This window comes from Chiloscyllium plagiosum, chromosome 7 (assembly GCF_004010195.1).
Source record: "Chiloscyllium plagiosum isolate BGI_BamShark_2017 chromosome 7, ASM401019v2, whole genome shotgun sequence".
NCBI lineage: Eukaryota > Metazoa > Chordata > Chondrichthyes > Orectolobiformes > Hemiscylliidae > Chiloscyllium > Chiloscyllium plagiosum.
Genome location: NC_057716.1, coordinates 22,973,087 through 22,993,259, shown reverse-complemented (window position 1 = coordinate 22,993,259; position 20,173 = coordinate 22,973,087). Strand labels below are relative to the sequence as shown.

Here is a 20,173-nt window from a genome sequence, read left to right as displayed (position 1 = left end):
ACTGGACTCAGTATTCTAAACGGGGCTTAACCAGAGCTTTATAAAGTCTCAGTAGCACATCGCTGCTTTTACATTCCAACCCTCTTGAAATAAATGATAACATTACATTTGCTTTCTTAACCATGGACTCAACCTGCAAGTCAACCTTTAGAGAATCCTGGACTCGCACTCCCAGACCCCTTTGTACTTTGACTTCATGAATTTTCTCACTATTTAGAAATTAGTCCATGCCTGTATTCTTTTTTCCAAAGTGCAAGACCTCATATTTGCTCACATTGAATTTCATCAGCCATTTCTTGGACCACTCTCCTAAACTGTCTAAATCTTTCTGCAGCCTCCCCACCACCTCAGTACTACCTGCCTAACTTCGTATCATTGGCGAACTTTGCCAGAATGCTCCCAGTCCTTTCATCCAGATCATTAATATATAAAGTAAACAGCCCCAACACTGAACCCTGCAGGACACCACTTGTCACTAGCTGCCGTTCCAAAAAGGAACTTTTTATCCCAACTCTCTGCCTTCTGTCAGTCAGCCAATCCTCAATCCATGCCAGTAGCTCACCTCGAACACCATGGGCCTTCACCTTAGTCGGCAGCCTCCCATGAGGCACCTTATCAAAGGCCTTTTGCAAGTCTAGGTAGATAACATCCACCGGGTTTCCCTGGTCTAACCTACTTGTTACCTCTTCAAAGAATTATAACAGATTTGTCAGGTACGACCTCCCCTTACTAAATCCAGGCTGATTTGTTCTAATCCAACCCTGCACTTCCAAGAATTTAGAAATTTCATCCTTAACAATGGATTCTAAAATTTTACCTACAACCAAGCTTAGGCTAATCAGCCTATAATCTTCCATCTTTTGTCTTGAACCTTTCTTGAACAAGGGGGTTACAACAGCGATTTTCCCATCATCTGGGACTTTCCCTGACTCCAGTGATTTTTGAAAGATTACAGCCAAAGCTTCCACTATTTCTTCAGCTGCCTCCCTCAGAACTCTAGGATGTAGCCCATCCAGGCCAAGAGATTTATCAATTTTTAGACCTTTTATGAGAAACAATAAATAATTAAGACAAATGGTGTGTTAGCCTTTGCTACAAGGAGTTCGCATACGTGAATAAGGAAGATTTACTACAAATATATAGGGTTTTGCTAGGTCCGCAGTTGAACAATTATGTGCAGTTTGAGGCAATCGACCTATGAGGAGTGATCAAATGTGTTGGGCAAATGTTCCCTGGAGTTTAGAAGTATGAGATTTTGTTAAAATATACGGAATTCTGAGAGAGTTTGATGAGGTGTAAGAGACTTAGACACTGCTGTCCTGGTTGCAGAGCCTAAAATTAGAAGCTGTACTCTTAGATCTACCATAGCTGCCTGAGATGAGGTGAAATTCCCTCACGTGGGTTGTGAAGCTTTAAATTCTCTACCCCAGAGAGCTTTAGATTGTCAGTTGTTAAGTCAGAGTGATGATCCAGTCACCACATTACTGAGAAAGCTGTGGAGAAAATGACCATTCATAGCAACTCTCCTGCGGAGCGGGGTGGGTTAGTGGGGGGATTAGTAAAAGCATTCAAACTCATGGAAGTGTAAATTGCCAACACTATTTCCATTTCAGTGTATAGTTAGGCACACACCACGCCAGCTTGCTGTTGTTTGCCTGTGAGTATTCAGTGCTTTGATCTCCCTGTGAATATTGGGAATTGCTGTGGAAAATGTCTACTTTAATGCATGACTTTTATTTGCAATGTACTTCACAGATTTGATCTGTGTGCTATTTGTAGCCTTCAGTCTTTTACAAGTAGTAATCAGAGGAAATCTTTACCTAGAATATTTTGCAGCTTACTTCAAGCCTATGTATCTAGCTACAGATCTGTTTCCTCTTTTAATTTAAATTAAGCAACGTAAGTGCTCTTCACCACTTTATTGTTGTTAGAATTGCACTATTCTACGTTTTAAGACTATAACACCATAAGTAGGAACAGGTGTAGGCTATTTGGCCCTTCAAACCTGTTCCATCATTCAATAGGGTCGTGACTGATCCTACATTCCTCGCGTCCACTTTCCTACATTTTCCCTCTAACCCTTGATTCCCCTACTGATCAAAAATCTATTAATGGGTGGCATGGTGGCTCAGTGGTTAGCACTGCTGCCTCACAGCATCAGGATCCCAGGTTCGATTCCAGCCTCGGACGACTGTTTGTGTGGAGTTTGCACATTCTCACCGTGTCTGCGTGGGTTTCCTCCGGGCGCTCTAGTTTCCTCCCACAGTCCAAAGATGTGCAGGTCAGGTGAATTGGCCATGCTAAATTGCCCATAGTGTTAGGTGCATTAGTCAGAGAGAAATGGGTCTGGGTGGGTTACTCTTCGAAGGGTTGGTGAGGACTGGTTGGGCTGAAGGGCCTGTTTCCACACTGTAGGGAATCTAATCTAATCTAAATACACACAAGGTGTCTGCCCCTACAGCTCTCTGTGGCAAGAAGTTCCAAAGACACTCAACCTTTCAAGAGAAGAAATTCCTCCTCATCTCATCTTAAATTGGTGCCCTTTTATTCAGAGACGATGCCCTCTGCACCTAGACTTTCCCATGAGGTGAAATATCCTCTAAGCATAAGCACCTTAAGAATCTGATATGTTTCAATGAGATCACCTCTGATTCTTTCAAACTCCAGTGAGTAGAGTCTCCATCTGTTTAGCTTTACTCATAAGACAATCTCTCTGTACTGGGGATCATCCTAGTGAATCTTCTTTGAATTGCCTCAAATGAAGTGACCTTGTAAGTTTTATATGTTGCTACTGTCCTCTGCTGGCTGATTGTGGGTATTGTATTAGATGACAGCCCTCTCAAAGTTATGTTGCTTAACAATGAAGTGCCATGAAATCTTGTCGCACAAGATGGCATTTGGCCCATTATGTTCCTGTTCACTGCTTGAAAGAGTGAATAATAATTCTCTCACCTGTTATTTCCTCATAATACTGAAAATTTTTCTTTTATAATTTTCCATTTCCATTTTGAAAGTTATTATTGAATCCGCCCCCGTCCTTTCAGGCAGTACATTCCAGATTATAACAACTTGCTGTCTAAAAGCATTTCTTTTTACCTGAGGGAAGATATATTGGCCTTGGAGAGTGTGCATCTTAGAACGATAAATGATCTCCAAAGTTAGCAATACAAAAATTGAGATGCAGTGGTCAAAGGTTTCATAATGTAAAGGAGAACAGAAAACAGTAGCTGGAGAAACTATTTTTGTTGGCTGCAGAATCTTGGATGAGGAGGCATAGCTTTAGATGTTAGAGCCAGAGCTTTCAGGAGTGAAGTTAGGAGAAGTTTCTTATACATAAAGGGTGGTAAAAATCTTGAACCATAGTCTGTAAGTGTCGATTGATACAGAATCAAAAGTTAATTTTGAACCTTTGAACTTGTTAGACTTCTATTCTCAAAGGCATTGAGGATCCTAAGGCAATGACAAGTCTATCTAGTTAGATCATAGATCAGTCATAACCGCATTGAATAGCTGAAAGAGGCTAAAATGGCAGTTCCTATATTGCAAGCTCTGATCCCTTTGCCAGTGATCTTAAATCTTAATGATTTTCAGCATTTTCAATCAAATGTCTGCTTCATCTTCTCTGCTCTGATTAACTCAACATCGTCAATCTCACCACGCACTCAAAGTCCCTCATTTATGATACCATGTGAGTCCATCTCCTTGCTAAGGTCTTGATGTCCTTCCTGAAGTGTGTTATCCAAAATTAAGTCCAAAACTCCAGCTCAGATATAACCTATAATTGATCATGCTTGAGCATCACATCCTTGTTTTTATCAACATTTGGGTCTAGTTCTAAAGAAGTTATATTAGACTTCCTTTAAAATTAATTCACGGGATATGGGTGTCACCCATTGCTGTGGGTCTGGAATCACACGTAGGCCAGACCAGGTAAGTACAGTAGTTTCTTACCCTAAAGGACTTTAGTGAACCAGCTGGATTTTTCGAACCATCAACAATGGTTTCATGGTCATAGAATCATAGAATCCCTACAGTGTGGAAGCAAGCCATTTGGCCCATCTAGTTTACATCGACCCTCTGAAGAGCAGCCACCCAGACCAAAACCAACCGACGTCCCCCCTCCCCAATCCTTGGTGACACTGCAGTTCCCATGGCCAACACACCTAATCTGCACATCTATGGTCGGTGGGAGGAGACTAGAGCATCCGGAGGAAACTGATGCAGAGGCGGGAGAATTTGCAACCCCACACAGACAGTTGCCTAAGGGTGGAATCGAACCCGGGTCCCTGGTACTGTGAGGCAGCAACTCCAGGAATTTATTGAATTCAAATTCCACCACCTGCCACGGCATGATTTGAACGTAGGTCCCCAAAGTACTACCAGGGTCTCTGGATTAGTAGTCTAGAGAGAGTAACACTAGGCCATCACCTCCATTAAAGCATTACCTCTTGTTTATCTCTCCACTCATACTGCCACACCTACTGTGTATCTCCAGCACTTGGTTTTTATTTCAGATATATAGCATCTGCTGTCAGTTGCTTTTACTCCTTATTTTATAGCCTATTCGTCTATGTATAATATCAAGACTCCTGTATGTTTTTACAATAGCTTCATCAGTTTGTCTTGCTACCTTTAAAATCTTTGGTGTATTAATCCTTTGTCTTTGTCCTTATGTCCCCAGTAAAATTGTATCATTTAGGTTATGCTGCCCTTCCTAATTTTTCTTCAAAGATCCATCTCTTAGCACTTCCCTGCATTAGGTTTTGTCAGCCATGTATCTGCCTATTTAATCATTGTTCACATCTTCCAGAAGTCAATTGCTGAACACCGCTGTGGCTAGACTTGGCGTGTTGAAGATAGTTTTATGTTGTAGTCCCTTGCTCTTACAGTGAGAAAGGTGCTGAGGACCCTGGTTGGTTTATCTCTACAAAGAGTGCTCAGCATCTGGTAATCTGCTGTTCATACTGTCTCTCCACAGATGCCATCAGTGCCGCGAATCCACGTGTGATCGATGACTCAAGGGCCCGGAAACTTTCCAACGATCTGAAGCGATGCACCTACTATGAAACGTGTGCCACCTATGGCCTGAATGTGGAGAGGGTGTTTCAAGATGGTGAGGCTTTTTATTAACTTGCTGAATTCTAAATTTCTAAATTGGAGCTGATTGGTGGCCTTTATCCATATTTTCTAGCTCTCACAGAGCAGCTAAAGAGCCATCACATTCCAGGGCTGTGTCTTATTAATGCCCAGCTGACAAAATGCACCAGCTCCCATTGTGTCTCCTGTTTGGCAGTGTTAATGATGTAGAGTTCGGGCTGTGCCCTGTGTATCATGTGTAGGAATAGCAGGTGTCCAACACACTACACATTCAACCAGGCACTTTTCTACATGTTTATTAAATCACATTTTTTCATCAACATTTTTAATACTTTATTTTCCTTTCCAGTCTCTGACCTTAAAGCTTTCCTGAATTTTTATTAAATTCTTCACAGCTGTAACTCTATTTCCCTGATGTTCCCCGAATATGTCCTTCCAATTTCGATATTTTTATTTCTACATCTTTCACACTTTATTTTTGTTTTGATTCATCTTCTGCACTAATGGTTACCATTACTGTTTCATGTCATATCTGAATGATCCAATTTCCACCTGGTAAGGCTGTGAACTTGGGCCAGAGGTAGATGTGGAAGAAATGTGTAAGTAGGTTTTCCAGCAGCTTGCGTGTTCAGTGGTCGATGGAAAGGAGAGGAGCTTGGATTTGAACAATTCCATCATGATCACCATTGGAAAGCTGCTGTTTTGGGTGACTCTGAATATCAAGGCACTGGGTAGGATGGAAGGAATTGTTTGTGTCTGACCTATGATTACGAGAATCAGTTGTGTCTGAGTCATGGCCAGCTGGCCCAGGACCGCATATTATTTGACATGTGCATGTCTATTTTTAAATCTTCATTTAAATTGCCTGATGCATTAATTGACCAATAGAATTGAAACATAACCCTGAAAAACATGGCAACTGGAATGAAAGTTGGGTGCTGCAAAACAATTATCCTTTTTTAATTAAAACAGGAATGCTTTGATCCCAAAAATCCAGAGTCTCAAAATATATTTTACTGATAGCTAAATTATTCCTAATGTCTCAGCGTAGATATGTCATCTGAATATTACATGTATTTGGAAAGACAAGGACTGTTCGGGGTAGTCAACAAGGCTTTGTGCATGTGAAATGTCTCACTAACTTAATTGAGTTTTTTTGAAGAAGTGGCAAAACAGATTGCTGAAAGCAGAGCGGTGGACGTTGTCTTTATAGACTTCAGTAAAGCGTTCAAGAAATTTCCACATGGTAGACTTGTTAACAAGGTTAGATCATATTGAATGCAGGGAGAATTAGCCATTTAGATACAAAATTGGCTCGAAGGGAGGAGATAGAGGGTGGTGGTGGAGGGTTGCTTTTCGGACTGGAGGCTGTGACCAACAATATGTTGCAGGGATTGGTGCAGGGTCCACTGCTTTTGGTCATTTATGTAAATGATTTGGATGTGAATATAGGAAGTGTAGTTAGTAAGTTTGCAGATGACAACAAAGAAGGTGATCTTAGAGCTCAGTGGCACCTCGATCAGATGAGCTGATAGGCTGAGGAATGGCAGATGGAGTTTAGATAGTTGTGAAATTCTACTTTTTGGAAGGGCAAATCAGGGCAGGACTTAATGGTAAGGACCTGGGAATGTTGCCGAACAAAGAGACCCTGGAATGCCGGTTCATAGTTCCTTGAAAGTGGAGTTGCAGGATAGTGAAGAAGGTGTTTGATACACTTGCCTTTATTGGTCAGTACAATGAGTAAAGGACATTGGTTAGGCCAGTTTTGGAATACTGCATTTGTTTCCTGTCTCCCTGCTATATGAAAGATATTGTTGAACTTGAAAAGGTGCAGAAAAGATTTATAAGGATGTTCCTAGGGTTGGAGGGTTTGTGCTATAGGGATAGGCTGAATGGGCTAAAGCTATTTTCCCTGGAGTGACAGAGGTTGAGGGGTGACATTATGTAAAATCATGAGAGGCATAGGTAGGGTGAATAGTCAAGATCTTTCCCCCGAGGATAAGGAAGTTTAAAACTAGAGGGCATAGGTTTAAGGTGGGAGGGTAAAGATTTAAAAGGGACCTAAGGGGCAACTTTTTTACACAAAAACTGGTGGCGTATGGAATGAACTGCTAGAGGGGGTGATGAAAACAGGTATAATTACAACATTTAAAAGGCATCTGGATGGTCATATGAATAGGAAGGGTTTAGAGGAATATGAGCCAAATGCTGGCAAATGGGACTAGATTAATTTAGTATGTCTGGTTAGCATGGGCAAGTTGGACTGAGAGGTCGCTTTCCATGCTGTACAGCTCTGACTATATGTGGTACCGAGCCATGTTGCCTGTTACATCCAGGCCTGATCACTGATCTGCACAGAGCAAAATGCTGGCAACTAGGTTGGAGGAAAGGTTGCATGGCTTGGGTCTGTATTCATTGCAGTTTAGAAAAATGAATGATGATTCTTTTACAACATCCTAAAGGGACTTAACAAGGTGATGCTGAAAGGATGTTTTCTCTTTGGGAGAGACTGGAACTCGGGGGAAAACAGTTTAAATGTCAAGGGTCTCACATTTAAGATGAAATGATGAGAGTTTTGTTTAGCAGTGTTATATAAAATTTCATCACAAGTTCTTTGCTTCTGTAGTCTCTGCATCAATAGCGGCCAGAGTCCTGCATACATTTTTAATCACTTTCTTGGACTAACATTGTGAATGGTCTTTACACATGTACCCCAGGTCTCTGCCTCTGCATTTCCTTTAGAATTGTACCCTTTAGTTACTGTCTTTATCCTTCCTCTGATGATGCTCTACTACATACTTCTCTATCTCCTTTTAGCCTTTTTTTTAATTCACTGCACATTCCTGGCTGGCCAGCATTTATTGCCTATTGCCTTTGAGAAGATGTTTCCTTGAACCACTGCAGTACACGTATTGAAGTTTGCCCCACAGTGCCCATAGGGAGGGAATGCCAGGATTTTAACCCAGTGACAGTGAAGGAACAACAATATATTTCCAAGTCAAGGTGGTGTGTGGCCTGATGGGAAACTTGCATGTGGTAGACTTCTCATATATCTACTGCACTTATCCTTCTAGGTGGAAGTGGCTGTGGATTTGGAACGTGCAGTCTAAAGATCAAGGCAAGCGTGGTGGCTCAGTGGTTAGCACTGCCACCTCACAGTGCCAGGGACCCAGGTTCTATTCCATTCTCAGGTAGTGGAACAGAGGGATCTTGGAGTTCAGGTTCACAGTTCTCTGAAAGTGGAGTCACAGGCAGACAGGGCAGTGAAGAAGGCTTTTGGCACACTGGCCTTCATCAGTCAGGGCATAGAGTATAGGTTGGGAAATTATGTTGCATTTGTACAGGACATTGGTGAGGCCGCATATTGGGTATTGTGTTAAGTTTTGGTCACCTTACTCCAGGAAGGATGTTATTAGACGAGAAAGAGTGCAGAAGAAATTTACAAGGATGTTGCCAGGACTGAAAGGTCTCAGTAATAGGGAGAGGTTGGACAAGTGAGGACTTTGTCCTTTAGAGCATAGGAGATTGAGAGGAGTTCTTATAGAAGTGTATAAGATCATTAGAGACATGGATAGGGTGAATGCACTTGGTCTTTTTCCCAGGGTTGAGGACTGGAGGACATCAGTTTAAGGTTGGAGGGGAAAAGATAAAAGGAAATGTGAGGGACAACTTTTTTAAACAGAGGGTAGTATGCGTATAGGATGAGCTGCCAGCAGAAGTGGTTGAGGCGGGTATATTAATAGCATTTAAAAGGCATTTGGAAAAATACCTGGATAGGAAATGTTGAGAAGGATATGAGCTAAGTGCAGGGAAATGGGGTTAGCGTTAATGGACATTTTGGTCAGCATGGACCAGTTTGAGCCAAAGGGCCTGTCTCCGTGCTGTATGACCCTTATGACTGTGTGGAGTTTGCATATTCTCCCAGTACCTGTGTGCATTTCCTCAGAGTGCTCTGATTCCTCCCACAGTCCAGAGATGTGCAGATTAGGTAGATTGGCCAAGCTAAATTGCCCAGAGTGTCTAGGAATGTGTAGGTTAGGTGGATTAGCCATGAGAAATGAATGCAGGATTACAGGATAGGGCAGGGAATTGAGTTTGGGTAGGTTGCTCTTCGGAGGGTTGGTGTGGACTCGATAGGCCAAATGGCCAGCTTCCACTCTGTAGAGATTCTATGATTCTATGATATTTAGTGAATTTCTGCAGAACAGCTTGTAGATGGTACACACTGGTGCTACAGAACCTCAGTGAGGGATATGGGTATTTGTGGATGTGGCGCTTATCAAGAGGGCTACTTTGTTCTAGATGGTGTCAAGCTTCTTGAGTGGTGTTGGGGGCCCCCTCCTCCAGGTAAGATTTGAGTATTCCATCACACTTCTGACTTCTGTCTTTAAGATGGTGGGTGGGTTTTGGGGAGTCAGGCGGTGAGTTATCTGCCACAGTATTCCTAGTCTCTGATCTGCCCTAGCAGCCACCATGTTTAAATGGCAAGTCCAATTGAGTTTCTGTTCAGTAATAACCCTGAGGACATTGACAGTTGGGGATTCAGTGATGGCAACATCAGCAGTATCAAGGGGATGTTGGTTAGATTACTGAAATTTCTGGAGTGGGACTTGAACTCCCGATCTACCAAATCAGAAGCTGGAAACTCACTGTTCAGTTAATACTAACTTTAGAGTGTGTGTGCGCCACAACAAGTTTCATACTTGCATCTGCCATTCAGCCTGCCTTTCCAGATTCCACTAGATGGTGTGTTTCTGTGGGACATGGATTATTTAATCCCTGAATATTGGAAAGGGACAGTTTACTTAAGCCCCTTTCGTAAAACCGACAACAGTCCTATGATTGTTTTGGGGGCAGTGGGGGAAGATCTAGTTGGGAGATGGAGGATGTAACATCAGGTCAGAAACTCCCAAATGACAGCGGCAGGGCCCAACAGTATTTACAGGGCCAAGTTCTGGTTAGTCACATCATACTCCCATGCCGAGTAACCGTAGCTTTGGAATTCAGTCTGGTGTCATGAATTAATCAAACATGGTTCAGGAAAATCCTGAAGTAATCCAAAACTCCTTTGTGCATTGCTGGATGGAGTAGTATAGGCCAAATTGTTAAGTGTGAATAGTTTTGTCCACCCCTGTACACTCATTACCTCCCTCCCTGCCCACTCACCTCTTTCCCCCACACCCCTGGCCCTCAATAACCCTGCGTACTCATTACCCACCCCCACATGTTTGCTCCTCGCCCATCACTGCTATCAACATCCTGCGGCTTACCATCAACCAGAACCTGACCTGGGCCAGCCATATTAGTTCTGTGGCTACAAGAGCAGCACATAAGCTGGGAATACTGCAACAAGTAGGCACCACTTGTTTTGTTAGGCTGAAAGTATCTAATAGGTTCTTGAACCTCTGATCAAAATTAATACAAGTAGCCACATGCACATTAATATGAAGCAAATTTATTAGCTTAATCTACTTTAGATATATTTAGACATATCCAAACTCGTGTGAATCTATTAGCTTAAACTACATAATATACAAAGTTGCAAACAAGTGAGTCTCACACTGCCTTCATTAGGGATTTTGGCAATGGTGGCTCTCAGAGCTCTATCTCAGATTCCATTCCACTGGTCTCTCAAACTCCAGCCGATCGTGAAAAGTCCAGTGGGCCCCGCTATTAATACTATTCAGAATCAACTTCCCAGCAGCATTGTAGATATATCTGTACCACATGGACTGCAGCAGTTCAACAAGTGCACTCTCACCACTGTCTTCTCAAAGGCATGTGCTTCTTTGTTCTTGTAATCGTTTTGGTTGAACAGCAGAGGGCACAACACACCAGCACATTGTTCTTCATCTGTTATTGATGGTATGTTCCCTCACCCTGACTACAAAATGCAATTTTGGAGGTGGACATACCTATTTGGTGATGTGAATCTGAACCACGTTATGCAGAGATCAGATTTTTAACATATATAGTCATCAATAAACTTGCAGAAATACTCTATAAATTGGGAACTTAATTTCAATAAAAGTAACTGTTAGGTAGCACATTTTGATTGGATGTATAAGAATTTCCCACACTCCTTGGGGGTAGGGTTCAGGGGATATTAAAATATTCCATTTGGGAGTTAATTGTTGGAAATAATCTTTTCATGATATTCATCTGTCAAATTGGATACTTGTGCTGCTCTCCTTAAAGACTCTTGATTCAGAAGTATTTCCATAGATTCTGAAGACATTTCAGACTTGAAAGGTTAACTATTTCTTTCCAGCACTCTGATTTTCGTATAAAGATATTTAATTGGCTGCAAAGAACTTTGGGGCAATATTCAGGGCCATGTACAATTACAAGTCTTTTTTCTTTTTCTATTTTTACAAGCAGTGACCAAGGTTTAAACCAGTCCCTAGGATTAATGACAAAGGACAGGTTCAAAGCTCCTTGAAATGGAGTCACAAGTAGATAGAATAGTGAAGAAGGCATTTGGTATGCTTTCCTTTATTGGTCAGAGTATTGAGTACAGGAGTTGGGAGGTCATGTTGCGCCTGTACAGGACATTGGTTAGGCCACTGTTGGAATATTGCGTGCAATTGTGGTCTCCTTCCTATCGGAAAGATGTTGTGAAACTTGAAAGGATTCAGAAAAGATTTACAAGGATGTTGCCAGGGTTGGAGGATCTGAGCTACAGGGAGAGGCTGAACAGGCTGGGGCTGTTTTCCCTGGAGCGTCGGAGGCTGAGGGGTGACCTTATGGAGGGGCATGGATAGGATAATTAGACAAAGTCTTCCCTGGGGTCTGGGAGTCCAGAACTAGAGGGTATAGGTTTAGGGTGAGAGGGGAAAGATATAAAAGAGACCTAAGGGGCAACTTTTTCACGCAGAGGGTGGTACATGTATGGAATGAGCTGCCGAAGGATGTGGTGGAGGCTGGTAAAAATTGCAACATTTAAGAGGCATTTGGATGGGTATATGAATAGGAAGGGTTTGGAGAGATTTGGGCCGGGTGCTGACAGGTGGGACTAGATTGGGTTGGGATATCTGGTCGGCATGGACGGGTAACATCTCTATGACTCTATGATAGGGGTTTGTTTTTGAATGGCTGGAAATGAAAAGCAGGAAAGTTACGTTAATTGTGTATACAAACTTGACTAGCCCATTCTTAGACAGCTGTCAACTAGTTTTCCAGTTTGTTCAAAGGGCATAGATGTATTAGTGAGAGTCAAAAAAATAATCTACAAGGATAACACCAGATTTGAGATGTTACATTTATTGAGAAAAACTGAATGACTGGGCTGTTGTTTCTCCTTAAGGAGGATCTCTTAAAAGTGGTTAAAGGAGAATCTCTTAAAAGTCAAAGCATTGGTATTAATTTTTCAGAATTCCCTAGATTCAGAAAATATGGCATCCTATGCAAAATAGGAAATATAACCCCAATATTCAAGAAAGGAGAGAAGCAGAACACTGCAAAGTTAGACCAGTTGGTTTGACATTTGTCCTGGTCAAGGTACTAAAATTGATCATTGTTGAGGTAATAGCTGCATAATTAGAAAACATCAAGTAAATGGAAAGAGTCTGCATGGTTTTGTCAAAGAGAAATCCTACTTAGCTAATTTATTAGGTTTCTTTTAAGGAGTAACATATGTTGTGGGTAACTGGGCGCCTGTAGATATATTGCATTTGAATTTCCAGAAGGCATTTGACAAGACGCCATATCAAAGATTGTTGCAGAAAATAAAAGCTCATGGTGTAGGGGGTAACATATTACTGTGCATAGAAGATTGGCTACATGGCAGGAAACAGAGAAAGCATAAATGTGTCATTGGTTGGCAGGATGTTATAATTGGAGTCCACAGTGGTCTGTTCTGAGGCCCAAATTTTTGCTGTAAGTAATTTTTTAGAAAATTTACATCAGTAACTTGGGCAAGAAGAGCAATTAAAAACAACAATCAAAATAACACTTTTGTTGATAGAAAATGCGATGTGAAGTTTTGAGAAATTTGCAGACAGATAGGTTGAGTGAGTGGATAAAATCCGACTCATTTGGAAATAAAGATCTTTTAGACCGAATGACCTGTTTCTGTGCTGCAAATACTATGTGTTCAATAGTTTTTGCAGCACAAGTAGTAAAACCAGAGAGAAATTAGTAGATGACAATCTTACTTCAATTAAATCAGTTTTCATCTTTGGAAATTGCAGCTACTTTTACATTTGGTAAAAGTGTTTTTTTTTACTTAATAGCAAAAATCCATTCAGTCAGTGCACAGCAGGCCCTCCAGCATCTGACAGAATAAAGACCAATTAACTCAACCCATCTAACCAAATAAATTACCTTCACATGATGTCAAATCAATAGTATGTTTTCAGCTTTCCAGCATTCACAGTTTCTATAGGCAGATTGTAACTCTATGTAGATGTCTCTTGTATTTGGAATAATATTGCCCTCTAGTGGATACAAGACTGTGGACAGTTAAAATAGCTGGATTACTGTTGGGTGGGTGCTTTACTGTTGGGTGAGTGCTTTTCTGTTGGACATCAAGCACCCTAATGTGACATTTTATTAAAACATAGTGAGTTTTTGGTATGAAATTATATGACTGACTGAGAATAAATCATGTCACACTGGTAAATTTTAAAGGAAGCTGAAATGAAATACACTCAGGAGGTATGCCAGACAATCCTACAAAACAATGTTGAATGTTTGAAATACTCTTGATTACTTACACTCATATTGTGTCTTTAGCATAGTCAAACACAAAACAGGCCAAACCTTTTTACAGCATCATAGTTATTATTGACCACATAAAGCGTTCGACAGGGTTCCCCATGGGAGACTGATGGGAGCAAGGTTAGATCTCATGGAATACAGGGAGAACTAGCCATTTGGATACAGAACTGGCTCAAAGGTAGAAGACAGAGGGTGGTGGTGGAGTGTTGTTTTTCCCAGTGGAGTGCCACAAGGATCGGTGCTGGGTCCACTACTCTTCGTCATTTATCTAAATGATTTGGATGTGAGCATAAGAGGTATAGTAAGTAAGTTTGCAGATGACACCAAAATTGGAGGTGTGGTGGACAGCGAAGAAGGTTATCTGGGATTATAAAGGCATCTTGATCAGATTAGCCAATGGGCTGAGGAGCTGCAGATGGAATTTAATTCACATAAATATGAGGTGTTGCATTTTGAGAAAGCAAATAATAGCAGGACTTATACACTTAATGATAAGATCCTAGGGAGTGTTGCTGAGCAAAGAGACCTTGGAGTGTAGGTTCATAGCTCCTTGAAAGTAGAGTTGCAGGTAGATAGGGTAGTGAAGGAGGTGTTTGGTATGCTTTCCTTTATTGGTCAGAGTATTGAGTACAGGAGTTGGGAGGTCATATTGCGGTTGTACAGGACATTGGTTAGGCCAGTGTTGGAATATTGTGAAAGATGTTGTGAAACCTGAAAGGATTCAGAAAAGACTTACAAGGATGTTACCAGGGTTGGAGGATTTGAGCTATAGGGAGAGATTGAATAGGCTAGGGCTGTTTTCCCTGGACCGTTGGAGGTTGAGGGGTGACCTTATTGAGGTTTATAAAATCATGAGGGACATGGATGGGATAAATAAATAATGTCTTTTCCCTGGGGTGGTGGAGTCCAGAACTAGAGACCATAGGTTTAGGGTGAGAGGGGAAAGATATAAAAGAGACCTAAGAGGCAACCTTTTCATGCAAAGGATGGTGCGTGTGTGGAATGAGCTGCCAGAGGAAGTGGTGGAGGCTAGTACAATTGCAACATTTTAAAAGGCATCTGGATGGCTATGTCAATAAGAAGGGTTTAGAGGGATATGGACCAGATGTTGGCAGGTGGGACTAGATTGGGTTGGAATATCTGGTTGGCATAGACGGGTTGGACCGTGCTGTCCCTCTATGACTCCATGGCTCTATGACTGTAATTATATTTCCTTCATTGCACCATTTGGTGGCATTGTGTTCAGTGCCCTAACCTCTGAATTCTGTTCTCAAACCTTTTCACATTTCATTCTTGAAGGTGTCCTCAAAACTTACCTCTTTCACCAAGTTTATGTGATTCACTATTTTGTTTTGACTGATGATGCTCTTTTTCCGTATCATAGGATGTTTTACTAGATTAAATGTACTGAATCAATGCAGTTTTTGTTAGATAAATTAATCTCCATTATTATGTAATTTCTTACAGCGGCCACTGTAAATATTGAGAAGCAAAGAGAACACATTTTGAAATAATCACAATTGTTGTTTTCCATTTGGGGCATCATTTGCTTTAAAGGAAGGAGCGAAAGCAGTCCGACTAGAGGACTCTCCACTTAATTGGAGATTGCTTAATGTTGCCATTTAACGCAAGATCATGCATCATTAATGATACTCCTATTTAACAGGAGATTGCTCAGTGATGTTGCTCCTGACATAAAAGTGGTAACACGACAGTGAGACGCTCTCACCTCATCACAAAGATGGGGATCTGAAGAAACCTTGTCCATCAGAGCTTGGTGCTTGTGTGTAGTAGGGGATATTTAAAGCTTCCTAGTAAAGTGGTTGATCCTTTCTCTACATGCAGACACAGGATAAAGGAAGCAGGACTTGTAACCTGTTCTTTCAGTAATTATTCTAATGTGGTTGGGAAAATGTTGTGATGGCAGCATGCACAGTGGCAGAGGAGTCATGTGTTGATGGCAAATCAAGCTAATATGAAAGAAACCCAACTCTGAGTCCTTAGGGCTTGATTCTGTTTTGAAAAAAATATATACATGACAGGAAATATTACACTAATAATTTTTGCTCACATCAATAAATTTCAGTCTGATGGGTAATTAAAACAGATGATTAATTGCTAATATCTAAATGCAGAATAGAATGTGACACTGTCAGTTAGGATAAACTGCCTCTCCGTTCAGCTGGATGTTTGGTGCTCAGGATCTTTCACTGACGGCACAGAGATTCCAACAGATACTCACAATTATGAACGGTCTCTGTTTCCCTCCTCTCTATCAAACTGCACCATTGCATAGGAAGACATTGGCAAAGTATTCCAGCTGTCCATCATTGTCGTGTAAAGAAATTTATTCTGGCATCTGTGTCAAAAATTCTTCAAATCCCTGTGCCACCCTGTTCTCTTTCCAAGTCCATCTGAAATTACTATTTTGGTGTTGTAACGTAGAAACATTGAAGACAGGAACAGGCCGCTTGACCTTTTGAATCTGCTCCGCCATTCATCACAATAATAGCTCCTTGTCCAACTCAATAGCCTAATCCTGCTTTCTCACCATAATCTTTGATCTCATTCGCCCCCAAATGCTATATCTACCCGTCTCTTGAATAGATTCAATGTTTTGGCATCAATTACTTCCTGTGGCAATGAATTCCACAGGCTCACCACTCTTTGGTGAAAAAATGTCTCTTCATCTCCATCCTAAATGGTCTATCCTGAATCCTCAGACTGTGACCCCACCCCGGTTCTGGACATACCCATATCCTCCCTGTATCTACCCTGTTTAGTCCTGTTAGACTCTTGTAAGTCTCTATGAGATCCCCCCTCACTTGTCTGATCTCCAGTGAAAACAATCCTAACCTAGTCAATTTCTCCTTGTACATTGGTCCCACCATCCCCAGAATCAGCCTGGTAAACCTTTGCTGCACTCCATCAAGAACAAGAGCATTCTTCCTCAGAAAAGGAGACCAAAATTGCCCACAATATTCTCAGTATGGCCTCACCAAGGCCCAGTATAACTGCAACAACACGTCCCGGCTCCTGTACTCGAAGCCCCTCACAATGAAGGTCACCAAACCATTTGCCTTCTTTACCGCCTACTCCACCTGCATGCTTACCACCAACGAGTGGACAAGGACACCCGGGTCTCGCTGCACACTCCGCTGTCTCAATTTACAGCCATTCAGGTAATAATCTGCTGCCTTGTTGTTGCTTCCAAAGTAAATAACCTCTCATTTATCCAAATTACACTGCATCTGCCATTGATTTGCCCACTCACCCAACCTGTCCAGATCATGCTGAAGGACCTCTGCATGCTCATTACACTTCACCCTCCCACCCTACTTGGTATCATTCTCAAACTTTGAAATGTTCCCTCATCTAAATCATTAATATATATTGTGAATAGCTAGGATTGTAACACCAATCCCACATGCTTTAATCTTGCACAATAATCTCTTACGCGGGACATTGACAAATGCTTTCCGAAAGTCCAAATATACCTTATCAACTGGCTTCCCCTTTGCAACTCTACTAGTTACACCTTCATAGAATTCCAATAGATTTGTCGAGCATGATTTCCCCTTCATAAATCCATGTGACTCTGCCACTGCTTTCTAAATGCTCTGCTATAAAGTCCTTGATAATGGATTTGAGAACTTGCCCCACTACTGAAGTTAGACTTACAGGTCTGTAATTTCCTGGTTTCTCTCTACCTCCCTTTTTGAATATTAGAGTAACATTAGCTACCCTCCAATCTGCAGGGACTCTTCCAGAGTCTATAGAATCCTGGAAGATGACCACCAATGCATCCACTATTTTGAAAGCCATTTCCTTAAGTATTCTGGGGTGTAGATTATCAGGCCTGGAGGATTTATCCACCTTCAAATCCTCTCAATTTTCCCAGCACCATTTCTCTATTATTGTTGTTTTCCCTCAGTTCTTCACTGTCACTAAATCTTGCTTTCTCCAACATTTGTCATCTGATTGGTGTCCCGATTTGTGAAGATGGAACCAAAGTACGTATTCAGTTGCTCATCCATTTCTTTGTTTCCTATTATACATTCCCACATTTCTGTCTGTAGGGGACCTACATTTATCTTCACTAATCTCTTTCTCTTCATATACTGAGAGAAACTCTTAGTGTCAGTCTTTATGTTCCTTGCAAGCTTACTTTCATACTGTATTTTCTCCTTCTCAATCAATTCCTTCGTCCTCCTTTAATGAATTCTAAACTGCTCTTAAACCTCAGACCTATTATTTTCTTGGCCAATCTGTATGCTTCTCCCTTGGATTGGATACTATCTCTTATTTCCTTTGTAATCCGTGGACTGGCCCGCTTACCCATTTTGCTTTTGTGCTGGATAGGAATAAACAGTTATTACAGTTCCCCCATGCATTCCATGAATGTTTGCCATTGCCCGTTGTCCACTGTCATGTCTTTAAGTAACTCTCCCCAGTCTATCAAGGCCAACTCATACCTCATATCTTCATAGTTTGCATTAATTAAGATTCAGCACCCTAGTCTCTGAATCAACACTATTGCCCTCCATCTTGATAACAAAATTCTATCATGTTATGGTTGCTCATCCCCAAGGGGTCTCGCACAGCTAGATTGGCAATGATTCCCTTCTCATTACAGTAAGCCTAAAATGGCCCACTCTCTCTTTCCATATTCTGATAAGCCATTAAACCATCTGTAACTTAAAGCCCTGGGTTATGGATTACACTTGCAGATTCTCAAGATGCCATTAAGGAGATAACCGGTACTCTAATAACGACAGATGAAAATTCAGCAGATGCGGGAAGAGTGCTAGAGAGCCAGTAGCAACAAAAAGGGAAAAGAAATATCCTAAGAACTATAGATCAGTTAATGACAGTGATAGGAAGATTCTTGAATCTTTACTGCAAGATCAGAAACAAAGCATCTAAAGATAAGAGGATCTAATGTTTAAAAAAAGTCAGCGTGTATTTTCTAAAAGGCAGATCATGATTAAATAACTGTTTTGAATTATTTAAAGAAAAACATGAAGAGTAGACAAGGGCAATATAGAGGATTGTTTTAGTCCCAGCTGATGTTCTTACTGGACAAGTTATTCACAGACAGGAACCTGGCTTGATAGATAATATTTTTAGTTTAGGTTGAACAAAGTGGTCTGTCACGGATTTGTAAGGACTCAGTAGTTTATTAACAAAAGAATGAAAATAAAACAGAATCCATCTACTTATAATTCAAATTTATGTATGCTGTATAAGTAATAATCTCAAACACACTTTAATAATTTGAAAAGGAACAAAACAGTTTTCGGATGTTATCCAGAACAAATCCAAGACATAGCGCCTAAAACACCGCTCAAAATACTCACACCAGAGTAAAGTCGCCATACTCTTACCAGACCATAACGTTGCTCTGTCATTGGTGATGACTGGTAGTTTAACTTGAAGGTCACTATGCGTCAAGTAAGAGGAATTGGAAATACACTGTTGGCACCATTCTGCATCACAAACCAGCCGTCCAGTCAACTTAGCTATGTAACAACACAGATTTGAATCACTTTTGACTTCAACTTTTAGATTAAAGTTGCTGATAGCCTCTTCCTTTAGCTATCACACACCTGCATAAATGTACTCAGCCTTAAATAACTTCATCAGGATATTGTCCCAACAGTTCTGATCTGGGACTAACACTCACTCTTCACTCTAAGGTAACTTAATTGTTCTGAGGAAGGGTCACTGGAACCGAAATGTTAACTCTGATTACTCTCCTCAGATGTTGCCAGACCTGCTGAGTTTCTCCAGCAGTTTCTGTTTTTTGTTTCCAGTTTGCTATGTATACTTCCCTTAGGAGCACTAATCCATGCAGATACCTTATTCCAAAGACTTCACAGGACTGCTCCAAACTCAACGTAAAAACTGAAACCCGAAAGTCTCCCTCTCTAAGTTTCCCTTAAGCTTAATAAAATATGATCCAGGAATTTCTAACAGGCTGGAGGCCCCATTGTTTAACTTTCTCAGTCACAAAAATCCATTCAAAGTGCATGAATCCATTCACTGTAAACCCAAGTCTCAAAGACAGTTTTTAAGAGAAATCACCATGACCACAGAAATGCTTACCAGTTGTTAATTTCAGATGCACATAAAACTCACCAGTTACTGATTCAAAACCTAAAAATCCAAAGAATGAATAAATGAAAGTCGAAAAGTGTGGTGCTGGAAACGCAGTCGGTCAGGCAACATCCGAGCAGCAGGAGAGTCGACGTTTCGCCATTACCATCCTAGCTGGGTAGACTGAAGACTTAAGACCATCCAAAACTCCTCATTCCACCTTGCTTTTGCATGTAGCCAGAGAATTTCCAGTGAA

The 20,173-nt window shown here is 41.2% G+C and overlaps 1 protein-coding gene across 8 annotated transcripts in view; it reads left to right on the top strand.

Moving 5' to 3' along the window:
- Nucleotides 1-20,173, top strand: part of agap1 (ArfGAP with GTPase domain, ankyrin repeat and PH domain 1) — a 765,714-nt gene that overhangs the window by 453,072 nt on the left and 292,469 nt on the right. For all 8 annotated transcript variants that reach the window (XM_043693252.1, XM_043693251.1, XM_043693249.1 and 5 more), the window contains one exon: nt 4,979-5,113. In XM_043693252.1, coding sequence (XP_043549187.1) covers nt 4,979-5,113 — 135 coding nt within the window. The remainder of the gene's footprint in view (nt 1-4,978; nt 5,114-20,173) is intronic.